Raw genomic sequence first — 27,149 nt, 5'->3', positions numbered from 1 at the left:
TATAGAATGCAGATTTTGAAATTCTATTAGGCTTCATATAATTATAGTACATAAAGAAAAGCGGTATAAGGTTGACATTACATTATCTGAGCTCTTCTAGGAACTTAGACATGTGTGGTTGGGAAAGTGAAAAAGAGACTTGGAAAAAATGCTGTACCTACAGCCTGGCCATTTTCTCACAGAGATCAAACACAGTGTTTTCCCTTGAAATAAAAATATTTGTTTATTGTTTCTGAACAGATTCTTCCCCATTTTGTTAAGATCTGTGTCTTAGCTTGAAACTGTAGGTTAAAAGTTCCTTCAGAGCTGTTTGTGGGAAGCCCAGGCCTCCTTAGCTTCTTTGACAAGGGTGTTGACGATTTAAGGTCTCCAGCCTGCCCTGAGAGATCACTTATATCGAACAGCAGATGAAAAGCCAGTGCAGATGTAATTTATTGTCGGCGTTTCCTTCTAAAGAATAATTGTGGAGACTTGGCTAGATCAATAATATGGATTTTTGTTGTTAGGTCTTGTAGTCTGCACCATAATGAGAGATAGGGGACAGTGGCTGTTTTCTAATAGAAAATAAAGGATTGGTTTCCGTGTCTTTCTACATTTGAATGCAAAATGGCACACTTGAAACTAATTCAAGTTGTTAAGAAAAGGACCATTTTCTATTGCATTTCTGCTATCATATAAACATGGCAAGTTAGATCAGCCCCCTGTACAGCAAGTGAAATATTGCCTTTACATTTTCCTAAAAGTTAAAAAGTCGCAAATTCTGAGATTGGAATGATAAAATTGTTAAGCATATCCAGAAGAATGTAAAATACATCAATGTATCAATACATGCTCAAAAATCAAATGAAATATTATGTCTAGATATGAGGGATTCATCCTCCATCAAACTTCAGGGTTAGGAAATACTGTGCAGCTGAACTTCACAGGTGATGAAGTTTTCTCTCTGTGTTTCTTCAGATACTTGTAAATGTATGTATACCATGAGACATACAACAAATAAGGTAATTAATTTAGAAATATGCTTGAAAATGAATGCTGCAAAAAATCAGATTCCTGATTTTAAAAAGCAAGGACCAAATTTCCTCCAGTTTCACATTTTCAGATCCAAAGCTTCCCTCAAGAGCCCTCACTGCACGAGAGTTCCTAGATGCAACCTAGAGAAGTGTGGAGTATTTAACTGACAAATTATTTTATAGAATGGATCAGTTTCCCTACTTAAAGCCTTTGATTGATTTTAAATGATTTCTCTGTGGTTCAAAAGCTGTTGCAAAGGCCCAAATATAAACTGCCCAGTAAAACCATGAGCCTCCAAAGATGCTATAGGTGCTCTGTGTCCTCATTAGTGTATGAAGCTGCAGGCCATACTGAGGTCTGCTCCTAGAAGTTATACACAACATGAACTAATTTATGATAATATATAGATGATGAGCAATTTCTTGGTAGGCATGGTACAGCATTTAACTTCAAAGTGTGAATTTTATGCTGGGGTGTTAGGCATTACTGCTAGTTAGAAAGATTTATACTTAAAATTGATTAATTAATTAAATTAATATTTAATTATAATTAAGCATTATGTGTAGTCATTCTATTCCTTTTCTTCCATATTTTGATGAATTGAAGTGCTACATGCTGAAGATCCTGATTTTTAAAATGCCATAAAGTAATTTTTAAAAAAGCCTGGAAGAGACTTAACAGAAATTTCTGTGTAACAATCATGCATAGCCTCAGCAATAATATTATTGACAAACATTTTGCAGTAAAATTCAAACTTTGTTATATCATTTAGCACAAATGCATTCTTCATGTGATAGTGAGAATGGGTTTTTGTTCTGCTTTTTCTGATTTTTTTTTTTTTTAGATTCAGTTATAATAACAGGTTGCTGGAATTGACTCCCAAAAGAGGTACTGGAATTATTTTACACCTTAGCTACTCTTCTGGGATACTCTCATCAACAGACCAAAATTTCAAAAAGCCCAGAGTCCTGTATAATTTTAGTCTGTTTTATGTGACCAGGTTTGGATGCAGAAAATAACAATGCACCGTTTGCTTTTTTCTGAAACAGTGAAATTCTGAAATATGTGCCCACTGCATTTCATAGCCTCGCTACATGGCAGAGGTTTATCAGCTCTTTTGTCATCCCATTTTGGTGGTAGGATTCAAGCTACCCTGGAAACTTTGGAATTGCTTTCCTCCTGGTATCACAGGGCCAAGGGACTCCCTCACTGGGGCACCTGGGGTGAGGAGCTGGGGTTCCCCAGACACCTCATGGAGGTGGTGGTGGGAGAGGGCAGCTGCTCCCTGCGAGGCTCTCCTGGGACCTCCCGCTGCCGAGATGGTCTCTTGCTTATGTGAACAGTATCCAAAGTTAACTGAGGCACTGTGCCTTTCCAGAAAGTCTGTGTATTCCTGTACCTGCCTATGTGGGAATAAACAGCATGGAGGTTTCCATCCTTCTGTCTCCACAGGAGGACTTGGTAATTTGACACCGGACCTCTTAACCCAGCCGTCTTTTGTAGGAACTAAATTTTCTTCCCCACGGGGAAGAATTGGAAGGAGACTGTTAGTGTCAATGAATTCAGCATCATTGCCCCACCAGCTCCCTCTCTACTGTGTTATTTTGAAAGGAGACAATTTGGCTCCAAATGACTAATGGGATTCTTAAAAAAAAAAAAATAAAATTGGGTCTTATCTTAGGTTATTTAGACTATACCTGAGGTTAGTGTTACTAATTCATAATGACCTTCCATGTGGCATTTATAGACTGAGATTTCTGTTCATGGTAGAACATAGTGAGTAAAAATATTGCTGTGAAATGATAAATTGTATTTATAGGCAACAGGAAAAGATCCTAGCTTCTATTAAAAAAACCCCCAAAACTAAAAAGGGGGCATTTTATACACTTTTAATGAGTATTGAGCTTGCCAGAATCTCTCAGATTGGTCCAGAGGTTTGGAATGAAGAATTATCATTTGAAGATGAGCAATGCGAGTTCTGCTGCAATTTCAGTAGCAATCCCCAGACCTGTTTTCTTTATGTCATGAAAACTTTAGAAACATAAACAGTGCTGAATTGCCACTGGTACTGAATAATTTGCCTTTTATTGTTGCCTGCACTCTTCTTGTGTTCAAGAAAATAATTTAATACTTATTAATGAATAGAAGGTAACTAAAGATGACTGGGACCTAGTCTGTTGAAAATTTCTCAGTACCTTTAATTTGTTAATAAATTAAATATATTTTATTTAAGCAGAATCATATATACAGTATATTAACTTTTTTTTTTCCAGGCAATCTTTACTCAGCACAGAAAGGCCAGATGTATGGGAATTGTAAAAAATCAGGATATGCATAAAAACTGTTCAAGTGCATAAAGCAGCCCCATCTGGAAGACATCTAACAGAAATGAAGTTGTACAAAACCATTCCATTGATAATAAAGCTAATTTTTATGGGTCTGACAAGTATGTAATTATGTTCAGTGGTGCTTTTCAGATTTTATCACAGTCAATAAACCGCAGTGGTAATTTCATTCCCATTTGACATATTTACATGGAAACATTTGATTGGAGGAATTAGTAACCCTGAAAGCCTTGATAGATATGTTTTAATGATCTGTGACCTCCGCAGTCCCTCATCTGTTTATTGTTGCAACAGGCGAGAAGTCGTTCCTCTGTGACCTTTGTGGCTTTGCCGGCGGGACACGCCATGCCCTCACCAAGCATCGGCGGCAGCACACAGGTCAGTAAAGCTGTCTTTCCTCTTCGCTGTATTTTCCCCAGCAAGGGAGTCCCTCTACGCTGGGGAGTAACACGAGTCGAACAGCACGTTGCAGCACAAATAATGCATTGGCTCATTGTTTGCTCTGCTCTTTCCTCGTTTTTGTGAAATCGCTGTGCCCAGGGTCTGCGTCAAATCTGTTAGCTGGGAGTTTGAGTAATTGCTTAGGGGGAGTGGGGGGTATTTTTGGTGGCTTTGGGGCTTTTTGGGTTTTTTTCTGAAGGAAGTAGAATTGTGAAGACTGGCTTTCTTCTTTCAATGAATACTAAGTCTACTAATTTTTTTTTTCCAAGGCCCAAATAGATTACCTACTGTGAAGATTTTGCAAGAGACTGCTAGAATGTCCCTGGGTGAAAATTAGAGACTACATATAAATTAATCCTTTTTTTTTTGGACTGAAGCATGGTTGAAAGCTAGTGTTGTTTCAGTTGCCCTTTTGTAATTTTAAGATAGTTTGTAATTAATAGGTGCAACTTTAAGAGTTACCACATGGCTGGCATGTAAAACAAGATTTCTCTCCCAGAATTAGTAAAGCTTTCCTACCACATGGTCATAAAATTTTAATATCAGACAAAATTAAATTGGTTCTTAGTTTCAGAAGACCAGAAAAAGTGTAAGTATTAAACATTTATTAATACATTCTACCTTAATTGTGCTTTTCAGTAGTTCCATGTAAGTGTTTGATTATTTGAATAGATTTTGTTCAAACAGACGTAGAAGTTGCTATTTAAGCCACTGTAGTTTTTTTGTTTTACTGACTATCATGAGGATAATGCAATATCATCAGGAATTGCTGTGTGAGTTAAGTGACCATTGTCTAATGTACAGTGGAAAGAAATGGCTAACAAATGAGAAGCTGTAGTTGTTACATCATGAATTTTCCATGGATTTTGTAAAGGAATCACAGTGGGAGATTTTATTATGTCCCTGTATAAACTAATCTTCATTCAGGACATATACCATCTAAATGTGTAATTTCCTGGAGAGCAGCTACTCTCTTTCTTGAGAGCCTGAAGCCATTCTTCCCACCCTGTTTTCAGTTTATTTAAAGCAACCGCATTTGGAGGAGATTCTGATGCTTTCAAAAAGGTGGGATTTTCAGTGCTGGTCAGGCAATATCTTGGAACAGATAAACTCTAAAAAAAAAAAAAAACAAAAAAATATATATATTTCCAAGGCCAAAATTTGCTTGCAAGTCTACTTAGTAATCCTACTTTCAGATTTTTTTTTCTGATAACAAGGAACATAAATTTGTGGAAGAATACTGCCACAGTCAGTTCCCATTCACTGCAGGAAGTTTGTATTTTTCAAGTGACCAATAAAAGTAATTTAATAAATATAATAACTTATCTTATTATTACACTCTGAATGATAACGTGAGCAATTACTAATGGAATAGAAGCTCTATGCTTCAGTTGTAATTAAAGTTTCCATTTTTCTGGAGCTTTGAAGAATTTTGATGTTGGCACAAGTTTAACAAATGTGGGCTAAGAAATCGATTGATTAGTTAATTAATTAATTAATTCTTTAGCAAAAATAAATCATTGTTATCAAGAGGATAGGAAATATCTTTTATTTTTCGTTGCCCTGCCCTGTGACACATTGGGATCTTGCATATATCTAGGATTCAGTCAGTGCAGCCACTCAAGTGGTAAACAGTTGTTTCAGGATGGGGATGTAGAGCAAATGCAAATTCTTGTATTTACCCTTCTTGTCTGTATCTGTTATGTGAGTGCAGGTCTAGTTTCTCAGAAATGTAAGACCTTATCATCAAATAAATATATATTGTATCATTAGGCCACCAACCAAGAGAAAAACTATTTTATTTCCTGATTTATGTGCAAAATTCGGCTGAAAATATGGTGTACTCCTGGTGAAAAGCTGTCCAGGTTTCTGAAGGCATTTTTGCCCTTCTTTTGCCAGTGTGGTGGAGGCTTCTTGTGCTATGATCACAGGGATTTGCAGGTTATAGATCATGAAGCTTGCATCTAGCAAGCATAACTTTATATTTTATGTCAGGACTGGAGGCTCGTTATTACTTTGCTATTAACTTTATACTATATAGGACAGTATCTCAGAGGCAGAGGGATCTATCTTTTTGGCATTTATCTGCCTCTGTGGCACAAACAATCAGAGATGATTCTTTAGCAGAAAAATTATCTGTACCTTCTATTTGTTTCAAGGAGAATGACACAATCCACCTTTGCTAGCGTTGTTGCACGTACCTGGGTTCCGTTGTATTTTCATCCAGTGCTCAACTTTATCTCAGTCATTAGCTGCATGCACTCCTCCTTGTACCTTTCTTTGTACCTTTTTTTAATCCTCTGTCCCCAATTGGCACAATTTTCCCAAAGCAGAATGCCAAAGTAAATTACAATCAGGTTTGAAAAGGATAGGTATCAAAAATAGTCTAAATGGCTTAAATAATTCCCTGCTGTAATACAAGCTGTCTAGGGGGCTGACACAGAACATCTTTCTATCCAAGATTTACTTCTATCACCTGTCAGAGGTCCACAATTCAAGGGCAAATGAACAAATCCTCACATGTAGTTAAGGAGTCTTAACCAACTTAACAAGTCTCCTCTCGTCCCAGCCTCAAGGCCTGAGATGTCCCAACACCCCAGAGAAATGTTCAGCTGCTGGTAGAGATTTGACACAAGAGAAGACTGGCTGTAGGACCAGCCACTTACACTTTTGATATTCTTTATTCTATTTATTTTAGATGAGATTCTTTCTTTATACCTGGAGAAATGCCTTTATCTCGGGAAAGATGCCTTTTATTTTGAAATACTACAGGGGGCATGAAGTATAACTTGGTGTGAAAAAAGGTGGCAGAATCTGGCCCTCAGTTACTCTTCCAGCAAACTATGTGGACCAGTTTGGTAAATAGGACGCTATCCCTTTAAGAGATGGTTTTGGTTTTGAATGAAAAGAAGTACAGCAATGTGAAACTGAAAGAAGAAGCCGTTAGTTTTAAGACTTGAAAAACTTTAGTAATTAATATATTTGTAAACATGATGCATCTGCATAAAGATTTCCTGGGTATAGGCCTTCTCAACTCTAAAGAAGGAGCAAATAATTTGACCTGTTGAGAGATTCCTGGTGTTTTACCAGTTGATGTTTTTATTCTCTTTTAAATATGTCATGTCCTTAATGATGACCTGGTCCTATGAGAAATGTACATTTTTGACAGAGAATAAGCAAAGTCGCTGGCTGATTTTATCCTGGGAAGATTTTCCAACATTATTTTATGACCTTAGTGCACCTTCTTACAATCCTATTCTGCAAGAATCTGTCTCTGGTATTCTGAAAGTCTTTCACTGATGATATAAATATCCATGGCCTAAACTTCTGTTTTGTGAACTGAAGCAATGGCAGCTTAAGGAGTGGTCCAGAGTTTGACCAGAATTTTATCACACTGAAAGGAGTACTTACATCTCCGTCAGCCAAATGCTTTGCAATAGGCACTTGTGGCTGCCTAGGCTGTGATAAACTGTCTTAAGAAACTTGGACTGCTCACAGTATCTGCTGGTGCTCTGTGGTACATAAGGGACAGTTTGTGGTGCTGCAGGACCATAGGTGCCGTAGTTCTGGCATCTCAACAAGGTTGGGAGGAAAAGATTTAATGTTTGAGTCATCCTGAAGCAAGTTTTTTTTAATTCATATTCTGTTCCAGTATTGTATCAGTAAGAAAATCTTCCTAATGATAGTTTTTTCTGGATTTAGAGAAAGTTGAATTGCACAAAGAATTAAATAATTACCTGAATTTTGTAACAAAAAAATGTAAAATAACCTCTAAATCAGACACAAAAAATAAACACACACACAGAGACACATATACACACATATACAAGAGGCATATAATATCAGATGATTTAAATATTTTGCCTTAATCATGATCAACTAGGAAATTGCATAAGAGAGAAAAGCAAGGGTAATTATTTCTGGCTTGAAAACATGGAAACAATTTATAATTTTAAAATGTCTTTTATTTATGTTCTTGCTCTTAATGTTACTCCTTGGCACTTAGTACTCCTTAGTTACTCCTTAGTTGCTTACAGAACTCTTACTGTTCTGCTCCTTTGTTTGCCTGTTCTTCTACATTTCCCAGTGAACTTCCATTTTGTGCTGTAGTAGCTGTCTCAGTCCAACAGTGCTGATCAGTCACAGCCTGTGTTCTCTTGCATGAAATCCTTTTCTTAATGTTGGTTAGTTCTCCTGCAAATTGCAAAAACCCCATCCTCATCTTCTACACATTGACAGTCTGCATTTGCTTCCCATGTGTTGGTTGTGGTGGGATCTTCCCAGGGAAGTACATCACAGTAGTAAAAGTGTTAGTGGGTAAGTACACTTACTGTGCACTGACTGTGCACTTCTGTGGCAGTCACCATGAACCTATGGAACTACTTAAGGAGATCGTATCTTTGTTCAAATATTTTCATGCATTTTTGAAGATGGTAGCTTATATTGTACAGAGCACTGTTTGTATGATTGCTTCTGCTCACTCATTTCAGTCTTGCACTTCTCAAGACATTTATAGGTCAATGTAATAAAGAAAGAAAATTTAATAATATATGTGTTTTTATCCAGATGAGTGACTCACTTTGTGTTTCTATTTCTCATGTGAACTGCTCTTTGACTTTAATGTGTAGTTACATTACTCGGCATTGAATTTAATGTATAATGTAGCTTCTTCCCTTCAACTTCCCCACCACAGCTTAAAAAAATTATAATGTTGAATACCACAAGAAATGCAGCACAGAAAGAAGACTTATTGCTCTTTTCAGCAAAGGAGATGAAATTTGAAGAGCATCTTTGTTGTTTTCCCTTTTGTAGTTATACCTACATTTGCAGCAAATCGATTATAGCAAACCTTTGACCAGACACCAAAAACCTGTGTTTTTAAAACTTCCTCCCTACCTAAGAGAAATTTTCCAAGAGAAAAAGAAAAAACTTCAGTTACTGGTTAGCAGCAGCTTTAATATCTGCTTTTATATACTGGTGGTCCTTATGAACTGTCCCTTTTGTCATTTTCTTTCCCAGTTTTTGATTGTTAGAACTCAAATTTTCCATGTCAGGTGACTTAAACAACAGATGCACTTCAGAAGTTGGTTGCGGTATTGTCAAAAATGCAAAGCCATTTATTTTGTGAATCCTGTGGTCAGGAATTGTAGCTTTTTGAAAATGCTAATGTTAAGAACAAAATAAACCCCCATAAAGTGGGTCCTTGATCTTGGAATGTGTGTCCTTTTTTGTTCTCCCATGGAGCTTATTGACCACTGAATCATTTTGGGACACCTATCCTTTTTTTTATGGGACTTGTTATTGATAAAGGTAGAGTTAGTGAGACACAGACGAGTCTTCTGTAATAGTAATGGGGAGGAGTGATTTCATTTTTTTTACCTATATTGGTCTTTAAATATGTAGACTTTGCCCTTATGGTTATGGATACTCTATTTTATTACATACTGTTATTACATACTGTTGTTTGAAAAAATACTGTCAATACTGATATTTTTATTTGTGTAATTTTAATTTTATATGAATTAGAGCCTTGACTGGGGGTGAACAAGAGCCCTCTTGGAATTTTAAATGGCAGCTTGTATTAAAAGAATTATGTTTATTGCCTGAAATGTCTGGGGGCAAGAATGGTGGGAGTAAAACTGGGACACAAAGACACAAATCCTGGCCCATAGATTGGAAAGACAAAAATTCTTAAATCAGTAGGTCTATGGAAAACTTTAATAAAGAAACAAATAAATAAAAGCACTTCTGCAGCTAATATACTCTTCAATATCACCCAACCCAAAGAAATACCTAGTTGTCTTTTAGGTTTTTTTCAACTTTATTAATTAACCTGGTTAATTTTCCATAAAAATACTGTTTCCCATGTACAGCTGCTAAGAATTACAGGCTGTGCTAGGCTGTCTTTTTTCCTCCCCATTTAGTTGGCTTTTGTTGTGTGGTGCTGCTGTGATATATTTTCTGTCAGGTGAGATTTACACTTAGTCTGCTTGACAGGAACAGTTAGCCACAAGGATTTCCTAAGGAGAAACTTCCTGGAGCAGTGGGCAAAGATTATCATTTTTCTTACAGTCACGATGGAATTTGCCAGCCCTCCTAGCTTCAATGGGCCCTCCCTCGGCTGTCAGCCCCACTGGCCCTACCCTGGCACAGCAGAAAACCTTTACTTGATCCATTCTCCCCTGAATGGCAAACTAAAAATCTCCTTTCAGTTCAGATCTGCCTTTTTTTACAAGAGGGCAAGTTGGCAAGGTTCTACTGCATTTTAAATGAAAGCAGTTAATATAAGTATGTATGTTATCTAAAATACCTGTGGCTTAACTACTTAGGCTTGAAAATGTTGCTATCTTCCTTAATGCTGGATGATAAAATAAATCAGAACAGGAAATCTTCAGTTCAAGAACAGGTTACGTTGCTAGGGAGTCTATGGCCTCCCAGAGAGTTTAATTGCAGCAGCAGCCACTACCATGCAAGCTGCTAGGAGAATCAGCTGCTCCAGAGCAAAGTGTCAGGTCTGACAAGAAAACCCCATTTGGGGCAGGAAAGACATACTTCCTAGCAGTCTCAATTTGTCCAGCATAGAGGCTTGAGCTTTGTGTCCTGCCCCTTCACCTTTCCTGTCCCATGAAACAATACATGAAAAACATCAGCTGGTATTCTCTCCCGTGGCTGCTAAAAGCAATTATTCCAACTCTTTATGGAGCTTTCAGAAGCTGCTCTGTTTCTTTCCATCCAGCATTCGGGGTTTTCAGACCTTGAGGACCTTGCGTATCTTTTTCCCTTGGGAGGAGAAATCCCAGCAATCCCCAAGAATGAAAAATGCATATTTCTCTCTGTTCTCAGAATTCTGGCAAAGTCTGTTTCAAAATCTTCAGTGTCTCCTGCTATTAACAGCTTGAAAAATTTGTCTTGGAGGCATTGCCATTTGGGAGTGGCCTTTTGCTACTGATTGCAAAAGGCCACTCTTACTGATAGTAGGAGTTTAAGACTTTGTAACTTTATGCTGGTGGTATGTCTTCTGTCAGTCTGAAAAACTTCAAATTATACCTGCTAATAGGCTTAGGTTCAATTTGAAACTGCCTGCCCTAGATCTCTGAACAGTCTAAAAGGTACAAGTCTGTCCCTAGCAGTTTTATTCCGACTTCTTAAGTCAGGGATGTTGATTCCTTATATAGATTTTAGAAAAATACGTTGGAAGTCTTGCACGCTGCAGTGAAGATCACCTAAGTTAAGAGCTGGCTTTTGGCTTCTCTGTACAAAAGAAAACCTCTTTCCTCCCTAAATGGTAACTGTATCTGCCTGCAAGCCCCTCGGGATATTTTTGTGACAACCAGTTGGAAAAATGGGATACAGGTGTGTTAGCTAGTCATCACTGTGCGTGTATCTGTCATGAGGTTTTGTCTTAGTATCTTCTAAGGGGTAGAGCCCTCCACTAGAAGGAAAAGTACTCTTTTCACATAGCAACTTAGACATTAAAGATTTTTGCCTTTTTTCAGTTAGTAGTCCTCTAGAAATTCTCCGTGCAGCTGCACATTCAGCAGAGATTGAATTTTTGTAATCTGAAAATATTGTCCTGGTCTAAGTTTAGTAGTTGGTGTTTGTTTTTGTTTTATCTTCATTAACCTTTCAAATACTACTGAAAATTGGCCTACTGTTCAGGAAATATTCACAAGCACTGAAGATTAGCAGGTAAGATAGGGGGAATGGAGCAGTTCTGGTTCATATTCCCAGTCACGGTTTATTTATGTTATTTAAAGGATAACATTAAAAATTTGGGTTCGAGATGAAAACAAAGACACTTTTCACCTGGAGATGTTCCTTTCTGAGTAGGTACTGAATACAAACATCAGTGTGACTTGCTTGTTGCTTTTGGGGCTGTTCTTGGCCCAGATTGACGAGAAGATGTAGTGTGAGAGGAGAGCCTGTCACCTGGTTATGGCATTTTCATGGAATAAGACCCAGTAACAAGGTTACTCTGTTTCAGTGCTGTTCATTCTCCTCCTTTTTGCTGCCCTGCAGTTCCATGTGGGAAGTCAGTTGGATACTGATGTGTTTCTGTCATATTTTGTAATTAATGCAGTGTATTTGGAAATTTGTGTTGTGTTTGTGTTTGCTATATATACATGGGCTAAAAGCTGTCTTGAGGGTTGTGCCAGAAATTTGGGCTTGTCTTCCTTTTCTGTAGATGAAAACTGATAATCTTCTCTTGTCACCTTCTAGGAGAGAAACCATTCAAATGTGATGAGTGTAACTTTGCTTCCACAACACAATCGCATCTGACACGACATAAGCGTGTCCATACTGGAGAAAAGCCTTACAGATGTCCCTGGTGTGACTACAGGTAATGAGTCATTAACTAAAGCATGATGAGAGAAGGGTTAAGGTGATCAGATGAGGTTCATTTGAAGTCACCAATAAAAATATATTGCCATTAAAACACCATCAGGGCAGCAGTAATTACATATTAAATTAGGAGCTAAATTTAAAAACTTAGTCTTCAGTATTTAGGTATTACTTTATAAAGAAAAACAAATGATGGGAAACCTTTTAGTGGTAACACTACAGTGCTAATGTTAAGTGTTTGTTTCACAGCTGCTCCAGTGTCTGTTGGAATTCTCTGTGGTGAGGCTGCTTATCTGCATTGCCTTTTCAAATCAGTTGCGGTTTTGAAATTTTTCTCGGTTGAGTTGCAATCATTTCACCAAGAAAGGAAAAGTTCTCTAAAAGGCTTACCAGCCTAAATACTCACCATACACTTGTTAGAACTGGAAGCAACTTGAGCTAGTTACCGTTGTTCAGAGTCTTGTTTTCTGCTCCAATTTTCCTCTTCCTTGCTAGCCAGGATGTTTGGATGGCAGTTGCCATAGGGTTGGTTGCAAGCATGGCAAAGCCTCCCATGTTACACCACTAAAGCCCATCCCCATGGTAGGGCAGTAGGTTAAATTTTAAAAGAATCACATGATTGAACAGTGAAGATTACTTCTGGTGCTGATCGTCTCTGTCTTTGGTTCATTATAGACTACTCATTAAATGATCTCATATTGCTTCTTAAGTGCATCTTTACTCTTAAATACACTTCTGCATTCTTGAATACTTTTAATACCTTGCAGTGAGGTGGTTAGTCTATGTGTACCATAAAGGAATCCATAGAAGTATTTTATGGGCAATTTGCAAGAGTTGATGTTCAAAAAGTTTTTTAAAATTAGCATTGTATTTGATAAATGGCGTATGATTAGATGTATGTGTTGTGATGCATGCATACAAGAGGGGAAAGTTAAACATTTGATTATGCCCCTATAGCATTTTTTATTTTCTTTTCATGCTGAACATACAACTGTAATGTTCCTTTAGTATAAGTTTTAATGTCATTTCCTAAAGCAAGACTATATAATGAAGTCTATCTGCTCTCATAATACCTGTTCTCATGCTATTTATGAGCTACTTTACAGAAAACTCATGTACAGAAAGCTTCTGCAGTGGTCACACATTTTCTGTACAAAATTTCTCATTGCATTGTTTTGTTTCTGTGGGGCAAATGTTCTGTGAACTCTTCTGTCCTGAGCACCCATTAAATCACACTCTAGAATTGCAGGGAACTGAATTTGATAACCTCGGGGGAAGAGGGCTATGTTTCTATGCTGCTACCTTAAGAGTGTCCCTGCTTTCTTTCTATTTTTCTTTATAAGTAGAAGTGGTTTTGTCAGCTTCAGTAAGTCATCTAGGAATTAGAGGTGGTTTTCTTTTGTCAGAGCAGTTGTGTTAAAAGGTCTGTGTTGAGTGAAGTGAGAGCATATAAGCATTAGTGTGACATGATGTGCTGCATTGAAGGTAAAAGAAGTGCTGTCTTTAATGCTGTGTGCTTTAGGACACTTAATCTTGCACTCATCCACGTTAACTGAATCACAGGAATACTCTTATTGCCGAGCTAGGTAATGAGAAGTGGGTTACAGTGGGTTTGAGCTCCATGGCTTGAACACCCAAGAGACTGGGAGTGTTGTAGATGTGAATCAGTTTGGGGTTTGTTACACACATGCAAGGAGTGGATGCACTTCCCTCACTCAGGATGAGAAAATACATAACCCAACACTCTGTTGAGTGAAAGACGGGAGATCATTTTACGTTGGGTAAAGAGTTTTCTGTATGGGATATAAATTCCAAGAAATAACAAGGTTTTTTTGGAGTATTTTATTATACTGGAGGTTATTAGAGAAGATGCAAGCATAGCGTATTTTATCAGGATTAACAAGAAATTTCTGGGCATGCCCTGCTTTTATATTATTGAAAAATAAATGTTTCATGACAATAGAATGTTGGTTTCCATCCTTCACAGGCCAATTTTGACCTAAGCTTTGGAGGCTGATCTTTACAGATAACAGCTGATGAAGCTTTGATTCTGGAGGAAATGTGTTCCAAACTCAGCTGAAAAACATCTGGTGGGGATGCAGGAACCAGAGCTGTGCTGCTGCTGCTGCAAGCTCATAGAGGCAGTGAGGCACTCTGTGTAGCTGCAGAGGAGCCCGTTGAGGGGCTGCTGTATTTATTAGCTCAGCAGTCCTGCTTGTGCCTGCCAGTTTCCACAGTCCTGGGATATTGGCCAGCCTTGTTGGCAAGTACATGTTCTGCTCTCTATCCACCTCTCTCTTCATTTTAAACGGCAATTTTAAGGGAATCACATGTTGCCTCCTTGTCAAGGGACCCAATATTTCTCTTTTAAAGGAAAGTTATTAGCAACTCTGTAAATAATATTGTTTGTACCAGTTCAGCAGATGGTATGTAGTCTTGCAAGAGTCATCTGCAGAAAACCTTAAAATCAAGATTTTAAAATCTGCTGATCTAGTGATAAAATTCACCCCCATGTCTAGTGCTTGAGGTCTCATTGTGATACTGTGAGCTCGGCCCTTGCACTGTAAGTTCATCCAGACTATTTCATGTGTTGCTGTTTAGTGTTGCTTGGCAACTGCAGACTCTTTAATGAGCCTTCTACTCTCAGCAAGGTGAATATTCCTCTTTTTGTGTTGGGATATGGAGGAAAGTGATGTTAGTGCTAATATAAAGTTTCCTTTTATTGATAACTGATCTCTGTTCTATAAAGTAGTTTGAGACACTTGAATTAAAACAGTGGCTAAATACAAGGTACTTAAACTATTCCCATTCAACTCATTGGTGCTTAGAGTATTCTTGGAGATTCTTGACTTCAAGCTTTTCAATTCCTTAGCCTGAAATGGGGAATAATCATCCTGCAAAAATTCTTGCTAGTCTAGTGAGTGGAAGGCTAGATAACCCTGACTAGAAGTACAGAAAAAAGGCCATTAGAAGAAACTAATCTGAATTTAGGAACTGTTATAAACTTTATAAACTGAAGTGAAATCTGCTGTAAGATACTATGGGGAAAAGAGTGATTTTGGCTGCACGAAACAGAAAAGGCAATTTATTCCCTGTATAATACACAGCATGAGACATTCTTTTCTTAACTAGAAAAAGACATGAATGAATGCGGTTTTCTGAAGGGAATAGTAAACTAACTTAGCATTTTTAGCTCACAAATTATAAATTCTCTATAGTATGCATATACTTACATTTGTACTTCAGTATTCTTGGGAAAAATACTCCCTTCCATCTCTAGTATTTTTACTGTGACCACTTGATATTTATTTTTGTCTAAATCTTTTGTATTTTGATGCAAAGAAATTGACATCTGCTTTTCAATACAGTAGTATGTGACTTCCAGTAACAATTATAATTTGAAATTATATTTTCAGTCTAGTTTAAAAAATCTTTTAGAAGGAAGCAAAATATAATATTCATAAACACAAAAATTTACTTGTATGTTTGGTTACATATTTTTCACATTTGGGTTTTCAATTTAGGTTTTCCCTATTTAAATAAAAATATGCATGATTTTCCTTTGCATATACTTTTTCAAATCACACAGCATGTCTCTCCATTCTTAAGTCAATGTGCTTTGTCATACAAAAATATTCATTCACCTTTAATTAATGTTCAACCTAATTTTATAATACAGAATTGGTCTCACAGGGCCCTGCACCAGTATTACTTATGCAATGCTTATTTTATATTTCCTAATCATTTAAAAAAGATGTGTTATGTGGCTGAACTGTTCAGATGACACCATCCTGGAGTTACAGTGACAGCAATACTGTTTGCATTTGGAAATGGGCACAGTAAGCACTGAAGAGCTGTATAACATCCTGAAAATGAACAGCACCTGTGACACAGGTTGTGTAGTCTGTGGACAGACTTTGTAAACCTGCAGCATAGTTAGGTACCTGAATTTAACCTGATTGCAGAAGTGAAAGGCTCCCCTAAGTCTGATGAGGTCAATTAAAGATGCAGACATACAGCATTTTCAGAACTAAACGGGTTTTGTGCTTGCATCTAAGAAAGGCAAATCTCATTTATTTGTATGTAAGGTTTTAAATTTAACTCTCATTTTATCTGACTTTCTATACAACTATCACAACTTCTCAGGCAATTTATGTTCATGGTGTGTATGAGGGGGACGTTTCAGTGAAGTGGAGCTGAGTTACATGGAGGGAGGAATGCAAAACGCAGAACCCTGCTTTTCTCACATGGTCACATTTGTTGGATTAAAGTGCTCAGGAGAAGCACTGACATGTTTTGTGATGCAGAAAGTATTGCTACAACTTTAACCACAAAAGTGTGGGACTGATGTTAGTGTGCTTCAGGCCATCCCTCTGCTGTGATTAAAGAAAATAATTTTCAGTTCTCTGGGATTCCACGGTATGGTTCATTTTGCACGGAGTACCCGTGGTGGTGTGGGAATAGAGGGCAATATGCAGGGGTATTCTTTAGCCGTAGATAAGAAGGTGTAGAAGTTGTATAAAACAAATAGCTAGGCCAGCAAAACAGCATCCATTCCTGTCTATAAATTATATGACTTGTGAAGGATGTCTTACAAGACTGAGAATAAATAGCATACATTTTTAATATAATTATGTAAGCTAAAATAAATATTTTACATTTATTATGCATAATAAAATAATTAGACAACATTCTGTAAGGGATTATGGCATCTGAAATTCCAACTGCAGACGGATTCATTGCATATTTTCAGCAGCAGTAGCAGCATGACTTAGAGGGAGTTACTCTACAGGGGCTACTTTTCTCTTTTTGGACAGCGTCCCTAGGGAGTTCCTATTTCTGTCTGACTTATAGTATCTGCTCATAGGTTGTAAAGACCAGTTTATAATACACTCCAGGATTTGCACCTAAGTCATAAGAATGTGCAAAGTAAGTGTTTTCTCTCTGTTTATTTGGTGAATTCAATAACTTTTAGGTATGATTGCATCAGTTGTGCACTATTCCCTTTTTATATCAAGGATAACTAGGGACTACTTTACAGATGAGGTAACAATACATAGTAATCCATAGCAAAACTGAAAGGCTGTTTCTACATAAAATGATGAAAACAGTTTATTTATCATTAAAACATTAATATCAATATGCTCTTTATAACCAGTGAAATATAATCTGCCTGTATAGAAAATAAGTAGGTTATACAACTGATGAGGATTCCAGGTGGCAACCAGCACTGCACTATGGGAAAATACTTTATATATATAAATATATATGTATATCACAAAGGCAGAATTGGAAAAAAAAGTGGTGCATATACTTTGTACAAATACAAAGTTGTTAAGGAAAATAATACACGTATATAAGAGAGCAAACAGGGCATTCAGGAAATATTTCAGCTTCTGTTGTGTTCAGCAGCCATAGTTGAGGATATCCAGTGTCTTATGCTAGCAGACTTATAAACAAATGAAGATAGAAGTTTAGACAGACATTCTGTCAGTGCATGGGCACAGTTCCCAGATGAAAACCGAGAATATTCTTCCCCCCTTAGTTTTTAATAAACATTCAGATAAAATATTTGGAAATATTTCTATGAATCTGGAATAAAATATGCTGTAGCATTTAAGTCTTTAAAAGAAAAATAATTTGAAATAGAATTCAGATATAGTTACAAAAACACTTTAATTATTCTGGCAAATACATGGCATGCAAAACAATGGTCAGCATTATTCCGTTTTGTAATATTTCTGTGACTTAACAAAACCTCTTCTATTCACCTAAGTTATAACAGGTAGTTTATGTGGTAAACTCAGAATAAAAATATGCAGTGTTATAGTAGTGCACAATGCAGATCAGTTGCCAGGTTAACCAGCTTTAGCCAGATGTAGTTCCTGACATTCCGAACTGGAGAGCACACGAGCAATGATGTGACCCTTGCCTGGACGTGTCTGTGGTGTCTGCACTGACTAAGAAACTGTGTCTCTGCAATTTTGGACACTCGTTGCTGGCAGTGTATGATAGAACTTAGGCTCCCTCTCTCAAAGCTGTCCCTGCCCAGTGTCACTGCATGGAGTGCTTAAGAGAATGTATGGGTACCAGGAAACACAATTGTTTATTAGGAAAGGAGAGGTGTACGAGCACACACGTGTGCATTGGCATGTGTAGACTTGGTGACTGTGGTCCACGGGGAAGTTGCCATGTTAGGAGGCCTTGGCACAGCATATAATCATTTTGTGAGATCCTCCACATTCTGTATTTGTAATTAATAGCTTAGTAAATGGACTCTCCTTGGTAGAAGGGTAGTATGGACTTTTACTAGTTTTAATGACTAATACTTGTTAAGAAAATTAATCAATAATTTCATGAGCCTTGGTACTTCTTTAAATGTTTTTTCCATTTATTTATTTGTTTGTTTGTTTGTTTGTTTGTTGCTACAAGTTGGGGTTTTTTCCCCTGTTGTCACTCTTAAGAAAGAGGAATTAAAAATTGCCTTTTTAATTCAAAGACGGTGTAGAAGTTGTATAAAACAAATAGCTAGGCCAGCAAAACAGCATCCATTCCTTTCTATAAAGTATATGACTTGTGAAGGATGTCTTACAAGACTGAGAATAAATAGCATACATTTTTAATATAATTATGTAATTATATGTAAATAATGTAAATTATGTAAAATAATTATGTATTACTAACATTAAGCTTGGGACTTTAAGGATCTGCCCAAGTGGTGATGCAATTGCAAACATTGATAATACTATTCCATTCTCATTTTGGATTGAGTCCTTTGAAGAACAACTTTTAAGGGATCTATTTAAGCCTAAATGCTGTGCTAAATTACTCAAAGGAGACTGCTGAGTTTAATGTTACTGAGACTTGAAGCCATTTTGATATCAGTGTAAAAAATAATATCTGGTCTTAGCATCTGTCTGTTACAGCTTGTCGTGATTGTAGGCCAGCACTTAGTAATTTGTTCACACTTCGATTTTTATTCTGAAAAAACATTGTCAGTCTCCTGATTTCTTTCAGTAGTCACTGTCTTTCCCTTATTGTTCAATTTAGGCTTTGTCCCTAAATGTTTCTGAATAAGTCCCTTCCCTGCTGTTTTTTCTGAATCAGTGTCCAAGACACTTAACCCAAAACCTTGAAGTATTTGGTGTCTAGGAAATAAGAATAAGACCACTTCATGCAGTGGACAGATTAATGTAACTAATGTATTCTTTTATCACATTTTATCTTCTCTCTGTCCTCACACTTCTTTTTTGCTATCATATGTAATCATCACTGTCTTATCTATTCCTCTTTCTTAAAGAGCATAAATGCATTATCATAAATACATGTATATTTATATCTAATATAAACTTAATTCATGTTTATCAACCTGAAACACCAGCATATATTTCACATAAAAATAATCTTAAGTATGTTGTATTTTGATAGTAAATAAAATTTTAGTACTAACCTCAAGATGAACAGCAATGCTATGGTCTTAATATAGCTTCTAGTAGCAAAAAGACTTGTAATTTCCTGTTCTTATGGTTCTTCTGATAAAAAAGTACAGTGAAGATCTTTTATGTCTACATATAAACTTCCATTTGTTGGAATGGTTTGATCTAAAAATAATCATTGGCATCATAGCTTAATTAATGTGAGCCTTTTGTGTAAAACATATTTTAAAAACAACTAAAACAACTGTATATGTTTTCTTTGTTCTTGCCTGTTAGCAGAGAATAAAATAATTAAGTTGTTTGTTTCTTTTGCCATTCCTTAATCCCCAATCCAGTCACTATAAAAGGGCCAAAGCTATCTTTGGGGGTGATTAAATCTAAAGGAAATTATTACTATTGTTATTAGTAGTATTAGTATTGGTATTACTGCTGCTAGCTACCATCTAACTATATTACAAGTAGCTAGCAGTCTGAAAATACTTTGGTAGCCTTACAGATCTCCAAGATGAAATTGATAGACACGAGTCTGTTGCGTTGTGTGAGGTTTATTCTCCAGGCTATATGGCTACTCCCCTGTAAAACAAGTTCCTGTGTTAATGCTGTATTTGTGACAACTTTCTCTCTTCATCCTTCACATGTGACATACAAAACAGATTAAAGACTGGAGAAGTGACAGAAAGCAAATTCTGTTCTGAAGTTCCATACAACTATCCTCTAGTGCAAGGGGAAGAAAGGGAAAGTTTTTTTTTCTGCTTAAAGTCTGATGAAAATGAGATAAAAGAATTGCTGAATAGCAAGTGAAGGAAGGAAAGAAAAGAGCTTTTGTGTTTGAGAAAAGCTTGCTACTTAGATACTTTTAATGCATTAGAATTGGTGAGCAATTTTCCAGATAAATATGGCATTGTTAGAAATTCCTGATTTATTAAAGCTAAATAAAATTCCTTGCGCATTCCAGCAGAGTTGTCGTTGTCCCTGTACCAGCTTCTGCTCAAATTCTCCTGGAGTGGTATGTTGGAGCACTTTGGGAGCTCAGGTACTAAAAGCCTCTGTCACCACCACAGGGTTCCCCACCTCTGGAGTGGAAGTGTGGGCTCAACACACCAGGCTGGCACCTCTGCAGGGTGGCTGGAGCGTGTTTGCCAGGAACCACACTATGATATGTGGGACTGAGGCTCTGGAGCAGCATCAGCACCTGGGGTTTGGAAGTCTGGGGCTCCTGGACACACTCCTCCCAGTGTTGTGGGGAACCCCTATGGGCTGAAATTTCATCTCTGAGAACCTCAGCTTTCTGCTTTGGAAGGAGAGGCATTGGAGATTTGTGAGCTCAGAATTTTGAAGATATTGCTTTGAACATGTGGGTTCAGTAACAGGGAGAGCTTGTCTCAAGGTTTGCATTGTTGCCTTTCATCCTTCCTGAGCAGCTGGGAGAAGGTGGTACATTCTCCATAGGAAAATGTGGCATAAGGAAGACAGGCCATTTGCTATACAACAGCTCACCTTCGCTAAAACCATTTTGCAGTTTTTGTTGTATGGCACTCTATTCTCATAAACCATGTATCAGGGATCCCTATATCCCTTGAGGCTTTACTTACAAAAAGACAGTCTGAAGAGGAGCCTGTTGTCCTGTTGTAACTTATTAATTTGCTTATTACAGCCATTTTGTCCCTGGTTGGGATAATCTTTGGGGTTTTGCAAGGCCTGTTTAGGTCTGAATAACAGCGGTAGATATAGCTGAGACTTCTTATGGAATAACCAGCATATAAAGCACTCAGTTTTATTATTACAAGTGATGGAGTGCTGCTCTGGTGTTATCTTTTTAATTGTATTTCAAAATGTGTTCTTTTAATAATGAACAAAAGGTTGTTCTGCATTCTTGGATGTGTTGGGTCAAAGCTACTTTTTACTTGTATCTTCAGAGAAAAGATGAGGTTGGTACATCACTCCTTGTCATCTTCTCAGCAAGTTAGCTATGCTGATGCTTAGTGTGCCTAATGCAATGGAACAAGCTAATGCAACACTGTTCTCCTTTCTACCACCCCCATGGGCCAGGGGGTTGGAGTAGAGACATTCCTTATTTTTCCCACCTTCTTCTGTAAATGCACAGATTTTTTTTTCCCTAAGGTTTTTTTCCTTCCACTTAAGCAAACTGCCCAGCTCACTGTGGTTCCTAGAATATAGGTCCATACCCATATATCCATATTTTTAGGTAATGCTGTAAAGTAATACTTCTCCTGGTGTTCTTCAGCATTGCTATCTTTTTATTTTTTTAGTAATATTATCATTTAAAGCACATGCAACTAGAAACTCTGCATTTCATAATATTCTAAAATTATTTGTGTTATAATCCTGTAAGCACATCTAGTGGTTCTACCAATATCATAAACTGCCTGAACATCATCCTGTGGTTCATTGTGATATTGCTAATAACCCATAAAATATAGTATTTATTGTTTTATGTTTGTAACTTCCATGCTTGCTCCTCCAATCCCCATTCAAGATGATTATGGATTCTCTCTAACAACTGTAGCATGGGACATCATTTATTCTGCTGCAAATCCCGTGTGGAATGCTTCTCAAACTGAGCTTCTTCAAAACGTTTTTGTTGAAATTTTGCATGCACAATCTACAGGGCAAACAATACCTAAAACCATTTCAAATTGTAGAAGATATTGTAACTTGTAACAAATAAATTCTTAAGTTATGAGGATTTTTCATTAGAAAAATATGGCTTTTCAGTCATCTTTTTGTTAACAAACTCTTTTTAATGTACCAAGAACCATTTCTATTAGCTCATTTTGGTGATCTCTTACGTAGTTATTTTAACATATAAAAAGGCATTAGTAATTTGTTTTTGTTTCAGGAAAAAAGATGTATCTTTAGTTCAGAAAGGCAGTTTTTAAAAATCAGTTTGCAAGGATTGTTTTTTATCCTTCTGTCCCTAACTTATTGTGAGACTTGCGCCAGCCCATCCATGCATTCTTCACCCTTAACTTTTAAAGCTGTTGGCCAGTTTCGGTGAAAACTGACACCCTGTAGTAGCTCCTGAGATAAATTAAGTTCATGTTTCCTCAAAGAGGTGGATGAGGAAGATGAGTGAAAAAAAAATCATGGAGGACCAGGCAAAATTCAGCTGTCATGCATTCTTCTCTCTTGCAATCCAGCCTCACCACCCAGAGCAACTGTTCTTTCTTGGATGGGAATATCCTGAAGGAACATCTCAGGGAGCTGCTGTTGCTGCATTGGTGCATTGGGAGATTTAGTGAACAGGGCATGAATGCTTAGGAAATCATACTTAGTTGGTACAATGCTCGTGTGTCATAGTATTGAGTCCCAAATTAACCATTTGTTGCAAGTTGTCAGGATAGGTCCTTTTTAAAGGTAAAAGTTAAAAGGTATCTTTCAAAGGATGACACCCCCCCAAATCTGTGTTTTTCTTTAGAAAACATATCATTTGGAAAAGATTTATACCCAGGCGATTGAGACCAGTGACATTTCTTATTGAGTAGGAAGAAGCTTCCCACTGTGGAGAGATTATTCCATAAGTGCTTTTTTTGGCACTTTTTCTGTTTTCTGTGTCATTCACTGATGAACTGACATATTCATAGACCTATATAGATGTATTTGCTTCAGGAAAAGAAGCAAAGTTTGAAGAAATGGCAAGTTCTTTTTCCATGTTATTAGTGATACTGAGCGTCCACGAATTCTCATCTCACATGGGGTCCAGTGGCTCTGTGCCTATTTGAAATTCAGCCTCTTCATTTACGTGACTAAATGTGACTTTCATCACATTGTAATTTGAATTTTAATTACTAGTCTTTAAGATTTTGATCAGCACTAATAAATTATAGCACAGTCATATGGTATTTAGCTGATTGATTTTTGCATGCTGAAATATAGTCATTTTGAAGAGCAGTAAAACTATCAAGTAGAAGAAATGTTTCAAAGATAAAGGAATTTGTATTGGATTTGTTCATTTGTGTCAGACCAGAAAGGGAAGTCCTAAATGTGAGCCCTTGTGAGGGCAAAGCAGGTGTCTACTATCTAGTCTGTTTTAAGTAAATGTAGGAACATCAAGTCAGGCAAGCAAGGCTAGCGAGTGCAGCTTTTGGGAATAGCTTTGTGTTTCCTGGTGGTGGTGCAAGAGGTGAGAGATAAGAATACAGTATTTGGTGATGGTAGTTCTGTTGGTACTCTGCATTGCAGAACCGTATTCTAAAAAGCATTTATTTCCTGAGTTCTTGTCCACCTGCATCTGTTCCTGGATTCCTCTTTTGTTTGGACGTCTTTTCTCTTAGAAGTCTACAACGTAACATCAGAAGAATCTTTATTTTCTTTTCCTGCTCTGAAGTGCCCATTTTTAGTTTCAGTTCGCCAGTAGCATGGCAGGAGTACTGTAACAGAAAGGATTATACCTAAGCCTCTCTCCATCTAAGCATCTCTGTTCCATAGCTCAGTTGGGAGTCAGCTTTCACTGGCTGGAAAGTGTGTACTGTCACAGGGTCGATACTATAAAACAAAAACAAAGACAGTGGATAAAATCCTGGCTCCACTGATGTTATTCACATCCCCTCCATGTCCCCAGTGAAGCGACAATTCTCACCTGTCATGAAGGTGCTTGTTTCTTAGGAAGGAGAGAAATGGAAAGCCAGGGAACTGGCAGCACCTTCCACAAGGCTTTGAATCCTGAACAGTAAAAAAGTTCAAATAGGCAAGTAAGTTGTGGGATTTATCCAGAAATAACTGGATAAAACCCAGTTATTTCTACTTTCCGTTTGATTTGCAGAGAGGATTCTATTCTCCTAAGTCTTTCCAAAAGACATCTAAATCCAGAAGCATCTACTCCTTTTGGAGTTTCGAGTTTTTTAGTTCTCTCTCTGCTTGAGTTTGCAAGTTCTTGCACAACTGAGTGAAATCACTGAGGCATGCTCAGAAGTCTTTGTCCTGGGGAAACGTCTTCCTCAAGACTTCTTGTACATTTTTTAGGCAAACAGACCCCTCTTCCTGTATTTTTGGGTATGTGTTAGAGGCCTGAATATTAGACAAGTCAGGATTCATGTAGTTCATAATGAACTGCTGTCTGCAGCCTCATTCGAGTTATTGTTTAGGATTCTCAGCTGAAAGGGCACAGGACAAAGTGTTTAGGAGCCTGTTGTTTGGATTTTCTTAGAAAATTATATGGGGAACATAACTGAAAACAGAAGAGCATTTCTGAAAGCAGGGATTAGATCTGCTTTTGGCTCCTGGCAGTTCCTTGTTGTCTAATGGCAAATTTCAAGAAGAAAGGGTTGATGCACAATATTTTGTGCCAGCTAATATACTTTTCTGGGACAGAGAACAAAACTCAGCCTTCCTCAAGATAAGGGCAGCCCTAAACTCGGGAGTTTTACTACCTGAAATAGTGGCATAATTTCTAGACAGTTAGGGGCAACATTGTTTCCTTTTTCAGAGCAGTTTAGAGTTTCTGATGTTTCCTATTGGTGACCTACATCTTCTTTTAGAAACATTAGATACGTAATTTATGCAAGTGTTGAGACCTACATGAGTTCTTTATTATGTCCATTGCATTGTTGATTTGAATGGTTATGGAGTACAGACTAGGTTGCCTTCTCGTACTGCCATGCCCAACAGTGCACCTAAACAGAAAGCTTTCTGCTCTGTTTTACTGATACTCTGTCTCCCAAACCTACCACTACTCTTTTTGCCTCTTTTCTGATTATCATTTCCTTCTCAATACTTAGATTGTAGTTTTTCTGAGACCAAGACCATTTTCTTTGTTGTTTCTCTGTACAGCAATTGGCGTGTCATCATCCTGTCATGCTGTCCTCTCAGGTCAACATGCTGTGCAGTGAGAACGTACCAGCTTTCTTGGAGCTACTTTTTGATTCATAATCATAGGATTGCAGTTCACCAGGGAAGTACAGGAAAGCCTGTACTGTTGTGGTGAAACTTTATTGTTGCCAGCATTGTGGTACTGCTTAATGACTAGTACCTCAAAGAAGGTGTAACAGCTGAGAGCCTGCATTCAAGTTGAAGTGCAATCAGTGCCTAATTCCTATAGTCACCTTAGAAAATCTTATCTCTTCTTTATGGACCAGTAGTTCAGTATCTTTTATGAAAATTGAATGCATATAAATATAATTTTTCAAATACATTTGCAGTGTTAAGTGCCATTAGAATCAGCCTTGGCTGGTTTAGTCTGGTTTTGTTTTTAAACCTGACCTTCAAATACATGTCTTGCTAAATGCATTTCTGGGTGCATTTTTTTTTTGTTTTGTTTTTGGAGATCATGTCATTGTTATATAGCTGAAGAAAGGGTAGTACTGAAAGCAATGTATCTTGGAATGCAAGTGAAACTATTTAGACTCTCTTCTTTAAAGCACAGCTTCTTTATCTATACCCATCCAGTACTTAGAAAGAAAGGATTTCAGGGTAATATGAGCTATATTCTTCTCTTGCTATTCACCTCAGGTTAGTAAGCTGCTACTCTGCAAACTCATGGAAATAGCAGTGAAACATATCGAGTACTTCTGTCTCTGCAGCAAAAAACCCCAAACACCCAATAACAAAAAGAAACAAAGATAGATAGAGAGATAGATAGATAGATATATAGATAGATAGATAGATTTTTTCCCCTAAATTTATATTATTTACTTAAATCTATATTTACTTTTGAAAAATACATGGATTGTTTATAATAGTTGTAGAGTAAACTCTTGTGGCCTTTAAAGAGGCATGTGGATTAATGACTTTTCAAAGAATTGTTTTACAGGAGTGCTGTAGCATTTTTAGAATGAGTGCTTAATTAAAATAGTCACTAAGGGCATGTTATTCACATAGGCATCTTTTGCACCAAACCTGTGTATTTTTTATTATCTATGCATTCTGACTTGAGTCATTAAGGTCCTTTCATATATGTGCACAGAACATTAAGCTTTTGAATAGGTCCAGTTCTAAAGTTAGTAATGTTCCCTAAAATAATGTACTGAATTAGCCCTTTAAGGACTGTATTACTATGATGCAAAATAGACTCAAAGGAATAGTTTGGTTTTATATAAAAGATGAGGAGTGCAGAGTTTTTTTGGTGGGTTCTGTTTGTTTGTTTGTTTTTAGTTTAAGAGTGCAATATATGTTTTCTTTAGCTGTAAAAGCACAATCAAGGCAACATGATAAGTGAGTCGGTGTTGTAAAAGTAAAACTAATTTTGCCTTCACTCACATGAGCTATAGAAGGAGGAAGCTTTATTGTCCCTGGGAAGGTGATAAGGCAGAGTAATTGTATATTATACTGTCCTGGAACATCTGCCTGAAGACTGTTGGAGCAATTCATCTATCATGGACGATACAGCATGTTTTGTCTTTCTGCTTTAACCCATCCCCACTGCTGGCCTGCACGAAGGTTTTGATAGGGACTGTGCCTGGGCTGGGGCTCACATTAATCAGTCCCCTTGTTCAACACTCCAGCTGACATAATTACAACCTGCGCACAGCAGTTATTCAAGTTGAGTCCTTGTCACTCGTGGTGCGAAACTACACAGCTCAGATCCCGAAGGAGATTGCCTTATCACACAGAA

General features: G+C 37.2%; 1 protein-coding gene across 1 annotated transcript in view; it reads left to right on the top strand.

Moving 5' to 3' along the window:
* The window catches only part of ZNF407 (zinc finger protein 407), a 335,481-nt gene that overhangs the window by 198,447 nt on the left and 109,885 nt on the right, over positions 1-27,149 (top strand). Inside the window, exons 6-7 of the mRNA XM_014870927.2 lie at positions 3,654-3,737; positions 12,021-12,141. Of these exons, the coding sequence (XP_014726413.2) occupies positions 3,654-3,737; positions 12,021-12,141 (205 nt within the window). The remainder of the gene's footprint in view (positions 1-3,653; positions 3,738-12,020; positions 12,142-27,149) is intronic.

Source organism: Sturnus vulgaris, chromosome 1, assembly GCF_052056855.1.
Source record: "Sturnus vulgaris isolate bStuVul1 chromosome 1, bStuVul1.hap1, whole genome shotgun sequence".
In the NCBI taxonomy this organism is placed as follows: domain Eukaryota; kingdom Metazoa; phylum Chordata; class Aves; order Passeriformes; family Sturnidae; genus Sturnus; species Sturnus vulgaris.
The sequence above is the reverse complement of the archived record's forward strand: the minus strand, read 5'-3'. Positions and strand labels throughout refer to the sequence as shown.